The 14,828-nt window shown below is 43.2% G+C and overlaps 1 protein-coding gene across 1 annotated transcript in view; it reads left to right on the plus strand.

Moving 5' to 3' along the window:
• Positions 1 to 14,828, plus strand: part of SNTB1 (syntrophin beta 1) — a 184,458-nt gene that overhangs the window by 159,927 nt on the left and 9,703 nt on the right. Inside the window, exons 4-5 of the mRNA XM_073330230.2 lie at positions 313 to 452; positions 13,318 to 13,514. Coding sequence (XP_073186331.1) covers positions 313 to 452; positions 13,318 to 13,514 — 337 coding nt within the window. The remainder of the gene's footprint in view (positions 1 to 312; positions 453 to 13,317; positions 13,515 to 14,828) is intronic.

A 14,828-nucleotide genomic window follows, 5' to 3' on the forward strand; every position in this document is an offset into this window, starting at 1 on the left:
CACGTATGTAACAGCCCATAGTGAGCAAAGGATACAGCAGGTTTGGAAGTTTTAGTACTAATGACAATGACAGATGTTCATCAATCTGCTTGTGCTTTAATCCATTTTTGCTGCTTCTAGTCATAAATTTAGGATATTATTCAGGAGGCAGAATCGTTCCAGAGACCTGTAGTAGTAAAACTTGTTTCTTCATTAATTTTTTCAGTCCAAATCCTGCTTGCTCACATTGACAGGCTCTGTAGTTGCAGGCTGCTAGCCTGTCCCCCTTCTCTTCCTCACTCATTATTTCATTGAAACTGTGTTCTTTTCCAGGTGCCAGGAGAGAATGAGAAGCACTGGAAGCCAGCACTGGTTGTACTGACGGAGAAGGACCTTTTAATATATGACAGCATGCCACGAATGAAAGAAGCTTGGTTCAGCCCTCTACATACTTACCCTCTGCTAGCCACCAGGTAGTTTTATATTTTATTGCAGGCACTTCAGTCGTTATTTGGAGTGGGTAAACCTGGTAAGAAAAGAGATACTCACGTACATCACACATAAAATGTCATGTTTTTAGAACCAAACTTTTTGTTAAGGTCTTGAAATACTCAGTTTATGTGTCCTTCTCTCCCCCACTTCCAAATTCTGTCCAAGACTGGAAATGCCAAAATATCACAAGAAAGATTATTTCTGCTATACTGTGAGCCAAGAATTGAAACAGAAATTCTGGAAATCTCATGGCAGAGCCTGTTTCCATGAGATTTCCAATCAAATTTGCAGACCCAAGGGCTTGAAATAAGCATCTGCGCTTCTGAATGCTTATCCATGCTAAACCTACCAGGAAGTCAATGTAGTACATTACTACTATCAGGGTTGGAACCATGACACCCAGTAGTGTTTCTACAGCTGAGCTTTTTGGAAGCTCACCTATCACCAGGAGTCATGCACATTTTTGGAATGTTTTACTTTCAGCATTGTTAGCGTTTCTGTTCTAAGTGGCTTATTTACAGCTTTTCCTAATTCAGTGAACTCTTTGTTCTCATAATCTAATCTATCTATCTTTCTATCTAAGGTATGTCTAGGGTTCCCATCACCATAGTATTTCAACACCAGATACCATACCTGCCCATCTCTAGTAATACCCAAGCTCTGTCCAAAAGAGATGGGTAGGTACTGAAATGCTTTAACTGGTGGAGTGTGTTGGAGTGCCAGAATGCTCCCCATAACTAATCAAGTCAAACAAATGAATAACACTGGTTGGACTCCATGCTTAAATATTGATTTAACAAAATGCTTTTATGTGGCCATTATTGAGATAGACAAACTGGGCAAGACTTATCAATAGTGACTAGTGATTTTGGGTGCCCAATGTGATGCAATTTAACAGGATCTGATTTTCTGAAACTGCTGAGCATCTGCCCTCTGAAAATCAGGCCCATTTGATATGTGTCAAGTTGGATCCCCAATTACTGAGTCACCCAAAATCACAAATTTTTTGTCCCAGGAGTATGTACATCAAGATAATCCATTGGAAGGTATTGAAATGTTCCCAGACTCACCTGTGTGAGTGAAAATGCTTTGCAAATAATGCTGTAGTACCATTTTCCATTCTTTTTAATAATGAATCAAATAACCCACCTGACAGATCCAAAATAATGTGAGTAGGTCTGTTTTGCCTGGAGAAACTGACGCTTAGACCTGGAGAGGCGTGTGGTCTCCTTACCATCCTCTGTGTGTCTGTGTCCATAACGTGGAGAAAGAAACGCAACAGAAAAGCAAAGACTACAGCATATTTCTTAACTAAACTAGTGTCCTTGTAATGATCTACAGTATATTTACTTTAGACAAAAACTAAAGTGCAGTGCCGCCCCAAAAATATTTTCACTCATAGGCATCATATGCGAAATCATTGCCAAGCAAACGTGTAGAGCACAGGAAGTGCACGCATCATACCCTCATGTTTTTCCTACAGAGTCCAGTTAAAGTATTTTCCAACTGTGTTATGGACTTCCTGCTTCTCTCATGGATCTGACTCCCAGTAGACCCCAGAGAGAAATACTGGCTTGGGTCAGTATAGTGCAATTAAATCCTGAGTTGACACCGTCAGACATACAGCTGTCAGACACACTGACTTCATTTTTATTTACGAGCATGTGTGAGGGATCCTGTGCTATGGAAAGATCTGCCCACATTTGTTCCTTACACTGAGAGTCATCTATGGCTTTTGATGCTAATTCTAATCGTATTTGTCTGCTAGAACAGTCTCAGGGCTTGAGAAGGAGTTGCTGTTCTCATTTCCCTGGTCTGACTCCAAGTCAGATTATTTCCCAGTGCCATTCCATTCAGTGGGACTGGTGCCAAGTAGCCACAAGTGGTATCACTCACGGCAAGCTCACTGGTTCCTTTTGGCTCTCACTCGTTTGCTTTACTCAACTGAGTTTTGTTGCCTAACGATCTAAGATTTTGTTGTTGAATAATTCACTGAAAAATAAATCAAAATTTAATCAAAAGGCCAAGGATACTAGAAGTTATTTCACCCCAAAGTATCTAGACCCTTGGGAACTTTCAAACATAGTCAAAGAGAAGTAACTTATTCATTCCTGTTCACACAGTGTTGTTGTAAAGTAAGGTGACCACACTGTGCTTTACAACATACTGACAAGCTTATTGTGTGCCTCCAGCAAATCCAATAAGAGGACAACAGCTCACGTTCAAGAATCCCTATTTAAAGCTAGGTAGGATGTTGCAGCAGAAGGGTGTGTCAGAACTGCGGGACGTGCTGACATTCCATCACCAGACTCTGATACCATGTATACTCCGCGACTGGTAGTGCATCCCGAGGCTGTAACATTGTATCAGGGTAGCTGGGCCCATGCCAGGATGATGGATCATCTCGTCCCATTGCAACATCTTTCTGTGCTGAGGAGGTGGCAGAATGTTGTGACCCAGTGGGGGATGAGTCCTGGAATGGGCAAATGCTAACCCGAGGAAGCTTTAAATGGGGGCGGAAGAAGAAATTAATCTGTACCCATGTTTCTTGATAGAACTTTCTGAAAACATACACAATGAGGGATAAAGGAGCTTGCATTAAATGAAATAACACTAATAATGACTTGTACTGCAGATGGGGTTTTAAAAAACTCAAGCAATACAAGACACATACTGGTTAGAGAGTCTCTCTCTCTCTCTCTTCTTTGTCTGGGGGATACATATTGTACCAACAAGTAGGTGTTACAGTAGCGTGTTGTGCAGGATACACAGAGTGCGAAATCCTTGCCCTGGGAGCAGAGACCGGAGACACGGTTGTATAAGTGTTGCTGCTTTGCGATGTTATGTGCTGTGAGCTTCACAGACCACACTGTTCAGCTAAATCAAGAAGGGCAGCCAGAACAGTCCACCTAGCTAGGGAGTAAGATTAACCACAGGCGCCTGGAGGCGTGTTGGCAGGACAGTGAAGGGATACATTCGCTGCTGCTGCCCATGCCATGCCTGCAGAGGGAATAAAAGAAACACATTAGTCTCTTGGACTCTCAATTCAGTACCTCGCACACAACACTGATTTCACCCCTAAAGACAGATTAAATGGCAAGATAGTATTTGCCATATTTCTTTAGTACTTCCCCATGCATCTCTTATTTTTCTTCTAACCTTCAGGCTTTTGAGGGAGAAGTTGGCCTTTTTTGCACCCTCTTTGGCCCCAAAACAAACAAACAAACTAAAGCTCTTCAGTGGCCACATCCATCCCCCAGTGAAGTCAATGGGAATCTTTCTACTGATTTAAGTGGGGAGTTGGATTGGACCCTAAATCAGTGGTTCTCAAACTTTTGTACTGGTGACCACTTCCGCACAGCAAGCCTCTGAGTGTGACCCCCTTTTTAAATTAAAAACACTTTTTTATATATTGAACACCACTATAAATGCTGGAGGCAAAGCGGGGCTTGGGGTGAAAGCTGACAGCTCGTGACCCCCCCCATGTAATAAGCTCGCGATCCCCTGAGGGGTTCTGACCCCCCAGTTTGAGAACCCCTGCCCTAAATGCTTGACAATAAGTGCACTTGGAATAATGTTTTAAAGAACTCGGACTGGGTAAAAATTTCAAATGAACCAAAGTCCCATTTTCAGTATTGACGTAGGCACATAGGAGCTTTGGTTCCATACACTTTCACTGAGACTTAGGGCTTGTTAACCTGTACTATTAGACTGCAGCAAGTTGGGGTGTGAATCTACCCCGCCCTAGTCTGCTGTGGTTAACAGTTTCTGTGCATTCTGACACATGTTAACAGTTCATTAACTCACTTTGAGCTAGTGCCATTTCAAAGAAGACTAAATCAGGCTACTGTAAAGAGCCATTAAAGGACATTAGCAGGATGCACGCAGACCAGAGACGGCTGGTGCGGGTTAGATTCCCACCCCACTTTGCTGCAGTTAAAGTAGACAAACCCATAGGCTCCAAGGGCCCAGATCTTCAAAGTATTTAGGCACCTAAATCCCACTTATTTTAATGGGAGAGGTAGCCTGGATGCCTCTGGCTATGTCTACACTACAGCCTATGTCGGTATAACGTACATCACATAAGTTACACCAACATAAGCGCTGGTGTGTACAGCTTCTCCAGCCTACATAGCTACCACCGCTTGCAGGGGTGGTTTTGTTATGCCGATGGAAGAGCTCTGTCCTGTTGGCATAGAGCGTCTTCACCAGATGCACAGCAGACGTACTGCCGTATGTGTAGACATGCACTTAAGTCTCTATTGAAAATGGGATTTAGGGCCCTAAGTCACTTGGGTACTTTGGAAAATGTTAGCTCAGATCTTTTAAAGTGTGTGTGTGCATTGTAATTCTATCCCTCTCCCCATTTACAATGGATACAGTATTGCCTGTGTGTCAGGGACAAATGAAAGTGACTTGTGACTGTGCTGGGACATAGGCTATGTCTACACTTACCGTGGATCCCAATGCTGCTGCGATTGATGCATCGGGGGTCGAATTAGTGGGTCTAGTGAAGACCTCCTAAATCTATGGCAGAGCGCTCTCCTGTCGACTCTGGTACTCCACCGAGAATGAGAGGAGTAAGTAAGTCGATGAGAGAGCATTTCCTGTCGACCCAGTGCGGTGTAGACACCACAGTAAATTGATCTAAGTTACATCGATTCCAGCTACATTATTCATGACAGAAGCAGCGGCTTCTAGGCTTATGAGAAACCTTTAGCTGGTAGTAAGGAGGTGCAAATGGGTATTTAAAGAGGAATACAGGGCCTGATGTTCCTGGTGAGACCATTGTAGATCATCTTCAGTATCCTGCCTACAGTAGTGTCCTATTCCTGATGCTTAAGAAAATGAAGACAGGAAAAATCAATGACACAATGCACCTAGACACTTGTGCAATGACACAGTGAAACTGGGCAAAAAAAAATCCTTCAGAACCCATGTGATTTCACTTTCTGAAGCCCTGAATGTGAGCATATTATGCCTGGAAGCACACATTTTTGCTGATCTGTTTGTGGGTAGGCGGGTTTTCACAGTTTGGACGTCCTATGTATTTTTGAACCAATTAACCCTGTCTACTACTGACTGTGGTGTCTTTTTTTTAAACATCCTGTTACTTTTGTATTTTGTTCAAAGCCCAGTGGGACTCCTAATTTGATTATCTGCCATACAGCGTGTGTGCAGGGGGGGGGGGGGGAGGGGAAGGGGGCTTGGTGTTTTTTTTTAAAGCATGCAGTTTACTACTGATGTTGACTACTACTTTCAGACATTTGTTAGTGATTAGCCTGCCCACTGGCACATTCTCTAATACCCTTCTGTGAATTGACTGATGCAATTTATAACTTTTCACCTGGAAAGTTTGCAGACAGCATGTTGTAATCTTGGCTGTTCCCATCTTTCTGCTTTTTTATGAGTCCTTGGGAAAACGTTTTTGCTAAGCTAAAGCAGATTTGAAATGCTGCTGAACACTGAAAAAGTTCAGTAGAAGATACTGTTGTACAGAGTCCTGTTCAATCTACCTTAGGCAATGAGCAGAGGAAGTTGGAGGTAGGATAAGGGGTACAGTATTTCTACTGCACTGTAGTAGCAGAATTGCAGCCTGTCCTTGTTTGCTTGTCAGTTTGCCACCAGTAGGTTTACATGGATCTGTCTTTTTTTTCTTTTTCTTATTTAACATTTGATTTTTTTTTTCAATATTTCAACATATAAATGTTAGGCATCCATATAAGTCCTAAAGAACAACATCAGTCTGTACTTCCAGCTTTGTGTGGAATATGGCTTATATATAATAGAGATAAGTTTAAATGATACACTTGGGAGGCATTGTACTCTGGGACTACAAGAGGAGATTGGGAGTTAGGGCTCCTGCATTTTGGTGCTGAGTCTGAGACATTTTTGCCATAATATGTGTGTTTCAGTTTGCTCTCATTTGTCCAACAGGGATAACAATACTTACCCATAGCACAGGAGTGTGTGCAGCTTAAAAAATTCGATGTTAAATGTGTGTAAAGTGCTGTAGAAGTTAAAGGAAACAACCACCCTACAATAAAACTGCATTACATATCATAGTAGACATGAACAAAATGCTAAGTCCCAGATTCAGTCCCATCTACACATTATGATGCCAAAAAACTAATGCAAAGCTACATCCTGGGTCCTAAATTGTATTAACTTGGTTAGTAGTTAATGCGTTTGTCTGGAAACATTCTTGATGCTTTGGAACACAAATCATCAAATAGCTTTTGTTGTTAATTAATCATAGAATCATAGAATATCAGGGTTGGAAGGGACCTCAGGAGGTCATCTAGTCCAGTGGTTCTCAAAGCTGGTCCGCCGCTTGTTCAGGGAAAGCCCCTGGAGCGGCGAACCGTGGCCAGTGGGAGCCGCAATCGGCTGAACCTGCGGACACGGCAGGTAAACAAACTGGTCTGGCGTGCCAGGGGCTTTCCTTGAATAAGCGGCAGACCGGCTTTGAGAACCACTGATCTAGTCCTACCTCCTGCTTGAAGTAGGACCAATCCCCAATTTTTGCCCCAGATCCCTAAATGACCCCCTCAAGGATTGAACTCAGAATCCTGGGTTTAGCAGGCCAATGCTGAAACCACTGAGCTATCCCTGCCCCAGCTTAGACATTTGATGATCACAATTACTGTGTGTTATGTTTAATTTATCTAGGTATTTCTAACGTTCCCCACACTGTTATCTGAGCGCCAAGCTGTTTTGAGTACTCCCCAGTTCCACAAACACTATTTCTGCAACATGACTAGAAAAACCTTCAACCAACCCAAAATGTGGAGAGCTCTTTCAAACTTTTATTGCTTTCTTCCTTTAGGAGGGTCGGAAAGCTTAGTATTATCTTGTCTTGAGTCTTCCAGTGATGTTACATTAGGGACAAAACTAGGATGAGTGAGCAGGGAGGGACAGATTTCCAAAGGGCATAGCTGTTCAAGAGCAGGTCTCATGGGGGAAGTCAAACTGGGGATTGTCCTGTGGAGAAAAGAAGTAATGTTACATGATTAGTTTTTTCAAAGCTTTCTGCTAGACTGAGCTGCTTGATGACTGCACTTGATGAAGAACTTAAATCAATGCCTACTGACATAAACCTAAGCTGAGCAGTTGAATACCTGCTTTGAAAATACTCCCCAGGGTGTCAATGAGAATTTCACTGTCATTTGTGAAGATTTTTCTGTGCTGCAACAAATGCCTGAGATTCTTTTCATATCATTAAAGTAAAATGCAGACCACAGAGTCCCACCCAGCACCAACACCTTGGTTTGTATTCCTCATCTCGTGCTACTGTGCATACGTAAAGAACTGAAAAATGGAGAAGGTAGACAGAATACAAATAGAAGAGGGAGCAATCAGATAAACTGAAAAACTAATCTGTGTTTACAGCTCTCTGCAGAATGTAAAGAGGGGCATTTTACAGTAACTGTCTATTCCTAATACACCCTATATCAACTTATTCCTGAGCAGACTGGTTTATAATTACTAACATTCTTATGCCCTCTGGCGGCTGCTCTGAGTTCTGGTGAAAAAACTCTAGAAGCTCTCAGTGCTTCTTAGACATATACTATATCTCAGGGGTTCTCAACCTTTTCCTTTTTGCCCCCCCCCCCCCCCAGCATGCCATAAAAACTCCACGGCTCACCAGAGCCACAATAACTGTTTTTCTGCATATAAAAGCCAGGGCCGGCATTAATGCGTAGCAAGCAGGACAGTTGCCCAGGCCCCACGCCACAGGACCCCCCCCAAAGCTACATTGCTCAGGATTCAACTTCAAGCCCCGGGTGGCAGGGCTCTGGGCTTCAGCCCCATGCAGTGAGGCTTTGGCTTTCTGCCCTGGGCCCCAGCGAGTCTAATGCTGCCCTGCTTGGCGGACCCCCTGAAACCTGCTCATGGCCCCCCAGGGGGCCTTGGACCCCTGGTTGAGAACCACTGGGTGGATCTTATATCTTGGAAAGTCTGTCCTGTTGAGTAACCTTCAGGTGACTGCACTGGCTGAAAGTTGAAGGTTATGCTAATAACTAGCTTCCAGGCTATCTCTGGAGTTCTTTGTAGTGTCCACCATTGAATAACCATCAGCTGACCTCTTTTTAATATGAATAGCGAAAGATGTGCATGCTAGTAAATATTCTGACATTCCGTAATGTTATTAGGACTGTTGGCAAGCTCTCAAAGTGGTTTTGCATATCTCCTCAAATGAAGAACTGATTTTTACGTCAATCAGCCAGTTTGAGCAGCTAAATAACATGCTCTTCGGTTTCGCAAAAAGAACTGGTTTAGCTGGCTTTCTTTAATGGCTGTCAGGTTTTTCAGTAGCCTGATGTTGCCAATATTTCATATGAACAGCAATAGTATTGGCCAAAAGGAGACTTGGGAGTCCTTTGTCTCAGACTTAAAGACCTAAGTAATGATATCCCATAATATTAACTCCCTGCTGAATACCTGTCTAGTTCATGTCTTACTGCTGGACTTTGAAAAGCCTGATCTCTAACTGGATGTACAATTGATGCCATCCATGATGAGCAGAATTTTAAATAATGTAGCTAAAGTTCTAGTAAGTAAGAAGTAAGAGTAAGTAAGAAGGTAGTGGTGTGGATAAGGAAGTAGGGAATAAATATGGTTCATACTGGATGTGACACTATGGTACTAGGTAGGTCCAACATGCTGCTCGTGTCTGTCAACATATTGTAGGACCAGTAATGTTAGCCCTGCTGTATTACTGATGTTATCGATAACAAGTTGCAGTGGGGGAGGTTTAGATTGGATATTAGGAAAAACTTTTTCACTAAGAGGGTGGTGAAACACTGGAATGCGTTACCTAGGGAGGTGGTAGAATCTCCTTCCTTAGAGGTTTTTAAGGTCAGGCTTGACAAAGCCCTGGCTGGGATGATTTAACTGGGAATTGGTCCTGCTTTGAGCAGGGGGTTGGACTAGATGACCTTCTGGGGTCCCTTCCAACCCTGATATTCTATGATTCTATGTGATGCTATTTTCCTGTAGAAGTGAACTAGTTTTAGGCACTTACTATCTCGGAGTATGTGGTTTCCAAATTGAGTGGCATAGCGTGTGACAAGTGCTGGGAAATACTTAGCAGAGCAGTTAATGAACTCTGTCCACAGCAGAAAGGATGTGACAGAGGACTTTGAAATAGTTTCCTAGTGTACAATTTCTCATGGGCAATAATGTTAAGTCTGTACTTTGTGACTTACTGTTTTATAACAACAGGTTGATATTGTAAAACATCCTCTATCTATGGCTCTCAAACCTCCTTACTAAAAATGGCTTGTCACTGGGGCAGTGTGAAAGTGATTACTATACCCATTGTGTGTATTGGGGAACTGAGGCCCAGACATGCTGTATGAAGTGTTGTTGTGAAGAGCTCTGTATAAGCTCGAAAGCTTATCTCTCACCAACAGAAGTTGGTCCAACAAAAGATATTGTCTCACCCATCTTGTCACCCACGCATGCTGTCATTTCCCCAAGGAAGTTAGAAGCAGAACCAGGAGTATACCCAGGAGTACTGACTCCAGTCCTCCACTCTGATAGTCAAAGGCCCGATGGCCCTTGCAGAGTTTTCACCGTATTGTCCTACTGGGAGAGGGGGTGAGAGCCCTGCAGAACAAACTGGGGACTCAGGAGGCCTCCACACAAGCTCTGATTCTTCCTCTTCCTCCATCGGGTCACATGGCTGCCAGGGAGGTGTGCTATCAGTTGTCCTCAGAATCTCCCGCAAAAGATGGGAGGGTGCCAAAGCTCGGAAAGGGGCTGTGGCAGTTAATGCCTCAAGCCATGCCTGCCTTGCAGGATGGAAGTGGGGTACTGTGATCACATACAGCTCTGTGGAAGAGGCACATTTCCCCAGCCACATGGTCAGAGGCAGATCTGCACACAGTAACCTGGCCCTGCTTTAATTTCGCATGGTTTGTCTTTTTTAAATCAAGGAAATTGATCAGAAGCTACAAATACATGGACAGTTTCTATCAAGTCAAAGATGGACAAACCTAGAAAACTTTATATCCCGGCAGGAAAGAAATTGCACTTCTGGAGGAGTGGGCCAGATCCTCAGCTCGTATAAATTGGCCTACCTCTGTTGTTTATACCAGCTGAGGATCTGGCCCATTATGTCTTTCAAAAATCTCCCTGCTCTAGGCATAATGTCTTTGCCTTTGTGATTTTATCTATTCAGATGAGCTTTTGTGTACAGTACTCTCTAAGGGGCAGTGTTTCAGAATGGAGGCATCTGATTCTCCAATGCCAAAGTCCTGTTGCTTCACTTCCTTTTTATTTTATAAAACACTGTCTTCATTAAACAGTACCATTCTGTGATGTCAGGCACAAGGAATCTTTTTTTAAGGTGTGCAAAATAAATCGTTAGCTGGGAATTAATATTTAAATGTAGGGATTATCTTACATTGCAGGTATTGGAGCAGTGGCCTTTTGTTATATATTGTCTCTGTGTATAACATTTATCATTAACATATGGTGAGATAAAAAAAAGACACATTTATATTCCTGTTTTCTTCAGGTGTCAGTTTTATAAGAATCTTCCTGGTTTCAGTTTATCAGTCTCTCCGAGATTTATTGTTTAACCCTTAAATGGTAAAATGTTTCTCTGCATTCATCATTACAATTGAACTGTTGCAATGTCCTTGAATTACTTCTCTAACTTGTCTAGTTGGTAGTGATCAATGGCTCCATGTCTAGTTGGCAGCCGGTATCAAGTGGAGTGCCCCAAGGGTCGGTCCTGGGGCCGGTTTTATTCAATATCTTCATAAATGATCTGGAGGATGGTGTGGATTGCACTCTCAGCAAATTTGCGGATGATACTAAACTGGGAGGAGTGGTAGATACGCTGGAGGGGAGGGATAGGATACAGAAGGACCTAGACCAATTGGAAGATTGGGCCAAAAGGAATCTGATGAGGTTCAATAAGGATAAGTGCAGGGTCCTGCACTTAGGACGGAAGAACCCAATGCACAGCTACAGACTAGGGACCGAATGGCTAGGCAGCAGTTCTGCGGAAAAGGACCTAGGGGTGACAGTGGACGAGAAGCTGGATATGAGTCAGCAGTGTGCCCTTGTTGCCAAGAAGGCCAATGGCATTTTGGGATGTATAAGTAGGGGCATAGCGAGCAGATCGAGGGACGTGATCGTTCCCCTCTATTCGACATTGGTGAGGCCTCATCTGGAGTACTGTGTCCAGTTTTGGGCCCCACACTTCAAGAAGGATGTGGATAAATTGGAGAGAGTCCAGCGAAGGGCAACAAAAATGATTAGGGGACTGGAACACATGACTTATGAGGAGAGGCTGAGGGAGCTGGGATTGTTTAGCCTGCAGAAGAGAAGAATGAGGGGGGATTTGATAGCTGCTTTCAACTACCTGAAAGGGGGTTCCAAAGAGGATGGCTCTAGACTGTTCTCAATGGTAGCAGATGACAGAACGAGGAGTAATGGTCTCAAGTTGCAGTGGGGGAGGTTTAGATTGGATATTAGGAAAAACTTTTTCACTAAGAGGGTGGTGAAACACTGGAATGCGTTACCTAGGGAGGTGGTAGAATCTCCTTCCTTAGAGGTTTTTAAGGTCAGGCTTGACAAAGCCCTGGCTGGGATGATTTAACTGGGAATTGGTCCTGCTTTGAGCAGGGGGTTGGACTAGATGACCTTCTGGGGTCCCTTCCAACCCTGATATTCTATGATTCTACACAGACCCCTTAAAAATATGGATAATCTCAAGGAGAAAAGAGATATTTGGATGTCAATTTTATCTTAAAATAGCTTTTTCTGAAATTTAGCTTTTGGGCTAGATGACTCTTTGCCACTCTGAATATCAGCTGGTTGTCCTGGAGTAAAGGTAGCTTCAATTTTTCTTTATGTTCTACAAATATAAGAGAAAAGTTCAAGGTTACAGTTAGCTGGTGCATTTGAAATTATTTGCGCTTTAGTTGTTGAAGGAAAAATATATACAAGATGGTACTAGGTGTCTGCCCTTAGTTGATGTTTTATAGGAGCCTGTTACCTTGTTATCTAACATCATTTATTGTGAAGGTAGGCTGCAGATTTTTAGGTTTTTATCAGGGATACATTTTGCCACTGGAAGGAAGAGGTTTCTCTCTATATAATGTTATCTGAATTAGCACTCATATCTCTGAAGCAAAGCATACAGTTTAGGGCTTAAGCATTAGGGCCAGAATCAGGTGCATAATTGTGTAGCTAATTTTTATGCACAATTGCCACAATCCCTGATGCAAATTAAATGTTTTGTACACCCAGATGAATATTTAGACACCCTGTCAACCGTTTAAACATCGTGTTGCTCCTTTGTATGTGAAGTTGCTTTAATTGTGAGGCAGACTTTGTGCTTGCTGCCCTGTGCTTTCAATGTTTTGAAAATCGGGCTCAGCAAGTATCATTTCTAGTCCAAATGAGAGAGAACTAGGATAATATACAACCCCAAACCCAGGATTTTGGCGCTGCTTGGTTGTGTTGTGTCCAGTTCCTGGAAGATGTGTCCACATCACAAAAGCCATCCCCCACAACTAATACTATTTGCCACTCTTGTTGGCAGCCTCAGCAGGGACGTCAAGCTCTGAGTGGGCTTGGAAACTGAGTTACTCTTTCTCCCATATGCAGGTCCATGTTAAGGCCTCTTGCCCTGCTTCTGCCCATTCTGTACCTGTTGTGTGGATAAACAGAAGCCTTCAGTCTCCAAGGCTATTACTCTCGAACCTTTCGCCAGCACTAAATTCACTCCATTGCGTACAGCTGTGCGACATGAAACTCCGAGCAGTCTGAGCAGCGTCAAGCAATGCAAGCATTTTATTTTGTTTTTAAATCCAATTTCAGGTTGGTCCATTCAGGTCCTGGTAAGGGATCCCCACAATTTGGGGTGGATTTATCTTTTGCAACGCGCACCGGTACAAGGCAAGGGATTGAAACCCATCTCTTCAGGACAGAGACTAGCAGAGACCTCTCACTGTGGACAAGGAACATAGTGCAGGGCTGCCACAATTCAGCTGAGCTGATCACGGAAATCACAACCTGTGAGTAACACTTGGAAGTTCTTCTTTACGTTGAGTCACTTTGGCATTTGTCCGTAGCCTGTTTCTCAGTGCGAGAATCAAAATGCTGGATCTGTGATCGTTAGTCCGGGATCAATGCTTCGAGAAGTTTGTTGGTTTCTCCAAGTTATTTCCACTGGAGCTGATTGAAACTTCAGAATGTAGATGAAATGTTACTGTGAAAAGTTTATTGCTGCTTTTGCAGCCAGCTCTTAACTTCTATAGTAACCGTGGCAAATTGTGTGTTTTCAGGCCCCCTATGGTGTCATTCTGACTTCCATTTTGCTCTTTTCGTCCTCATTCTGATACGAGTCTAGCAGCCAATAATGCATGAAGTGCTAGAGTCAGAGATGGGGACCTCATGCCTTTGGGAAGTGATTGTCATGATGAGAAAGGAAGGGCTCCTGCTGCTGCTATGCTTCTGTTTCAAAGGCCCACAGCTCTGTGACCCCTGGAAGGAACAACCTCGTGGAGTAAGAGGAGATATTGGGGGGAGGGAGTAAAGATTACTGGTGATCTGGTTGGGGCACCTGTCTGAAAAGAAGAGTGGGTAAGGTAGGAGCCATAAATGTCCAAAATTCACAAATAGATATTGGCCATTTACCCACCTTGACCTGCTTTTTTTAAAATAAAAAGTGGGGGGGAGTCTAATAACAATGGGTGCAAACCACCTCCCCTTTAAGACAACCTACCTTCCTTCTAAGATGCAGTCAAGATTGAGTGACTGAGCACAGCAGTCTCTCTTCTTAGGGCTTGTCTACATGGGGAAAATGGCATAGCTATTCTGGATTATCTCCCTGTCTGGATGCTCTCATTCTGGAATAAAAGTGTCCACAAGCAGAGTTATTCCAGAATAGCAATAGGGCTTCAAATTCACACCTCACCTTTTTTCAGATGAACTTCCCTTGCGGACAAGCCCATATTTTGGTCAACTGAACTTAAATGCCTGGCTGAGCCCCCTTCACCCTGCCGTTCCTATTTGTTGGTTTGCCTTCTTACTTGTTCAAAGGGGTGCAGTTCTCGCTGTTCAAGACCCATCCCCAAAACCTGTAAAATCCTTGTTTTGTGATCTCTTTGTCACCCACTCTTTCCTTTCATCAATGCTCGTAAAATTGGGTACTCCATCAATTTTACTTGAAGGTCTAAGACTCATCTGGCACTCAGTCCCCGAGCTAACCTAAAGGTTAAATCAGCCATGCTGCAGAATTCCTGCTGCAATAGGTGGTTACAATTATCAGGGTCTTTTTTCAATTACAAGGAAACTAATTAGTACTCAAAAGTGTCTTCATCTTTGTT

Source organism: Lepidochelys kempii, chromosome 2 (genome assembly GCF_965140285.1).
Source record: "Lepidochelys kempii isolate rLepKem1 chromosome 2, rLepKem1.hap1, whole genome shotgun sequence".
NCBI classification, from domain to species: Eukaryota; Metazoa; Chordata; order Testudines; family Cheloniidae; genus Lepidochelys; species Lepidochelys kempii.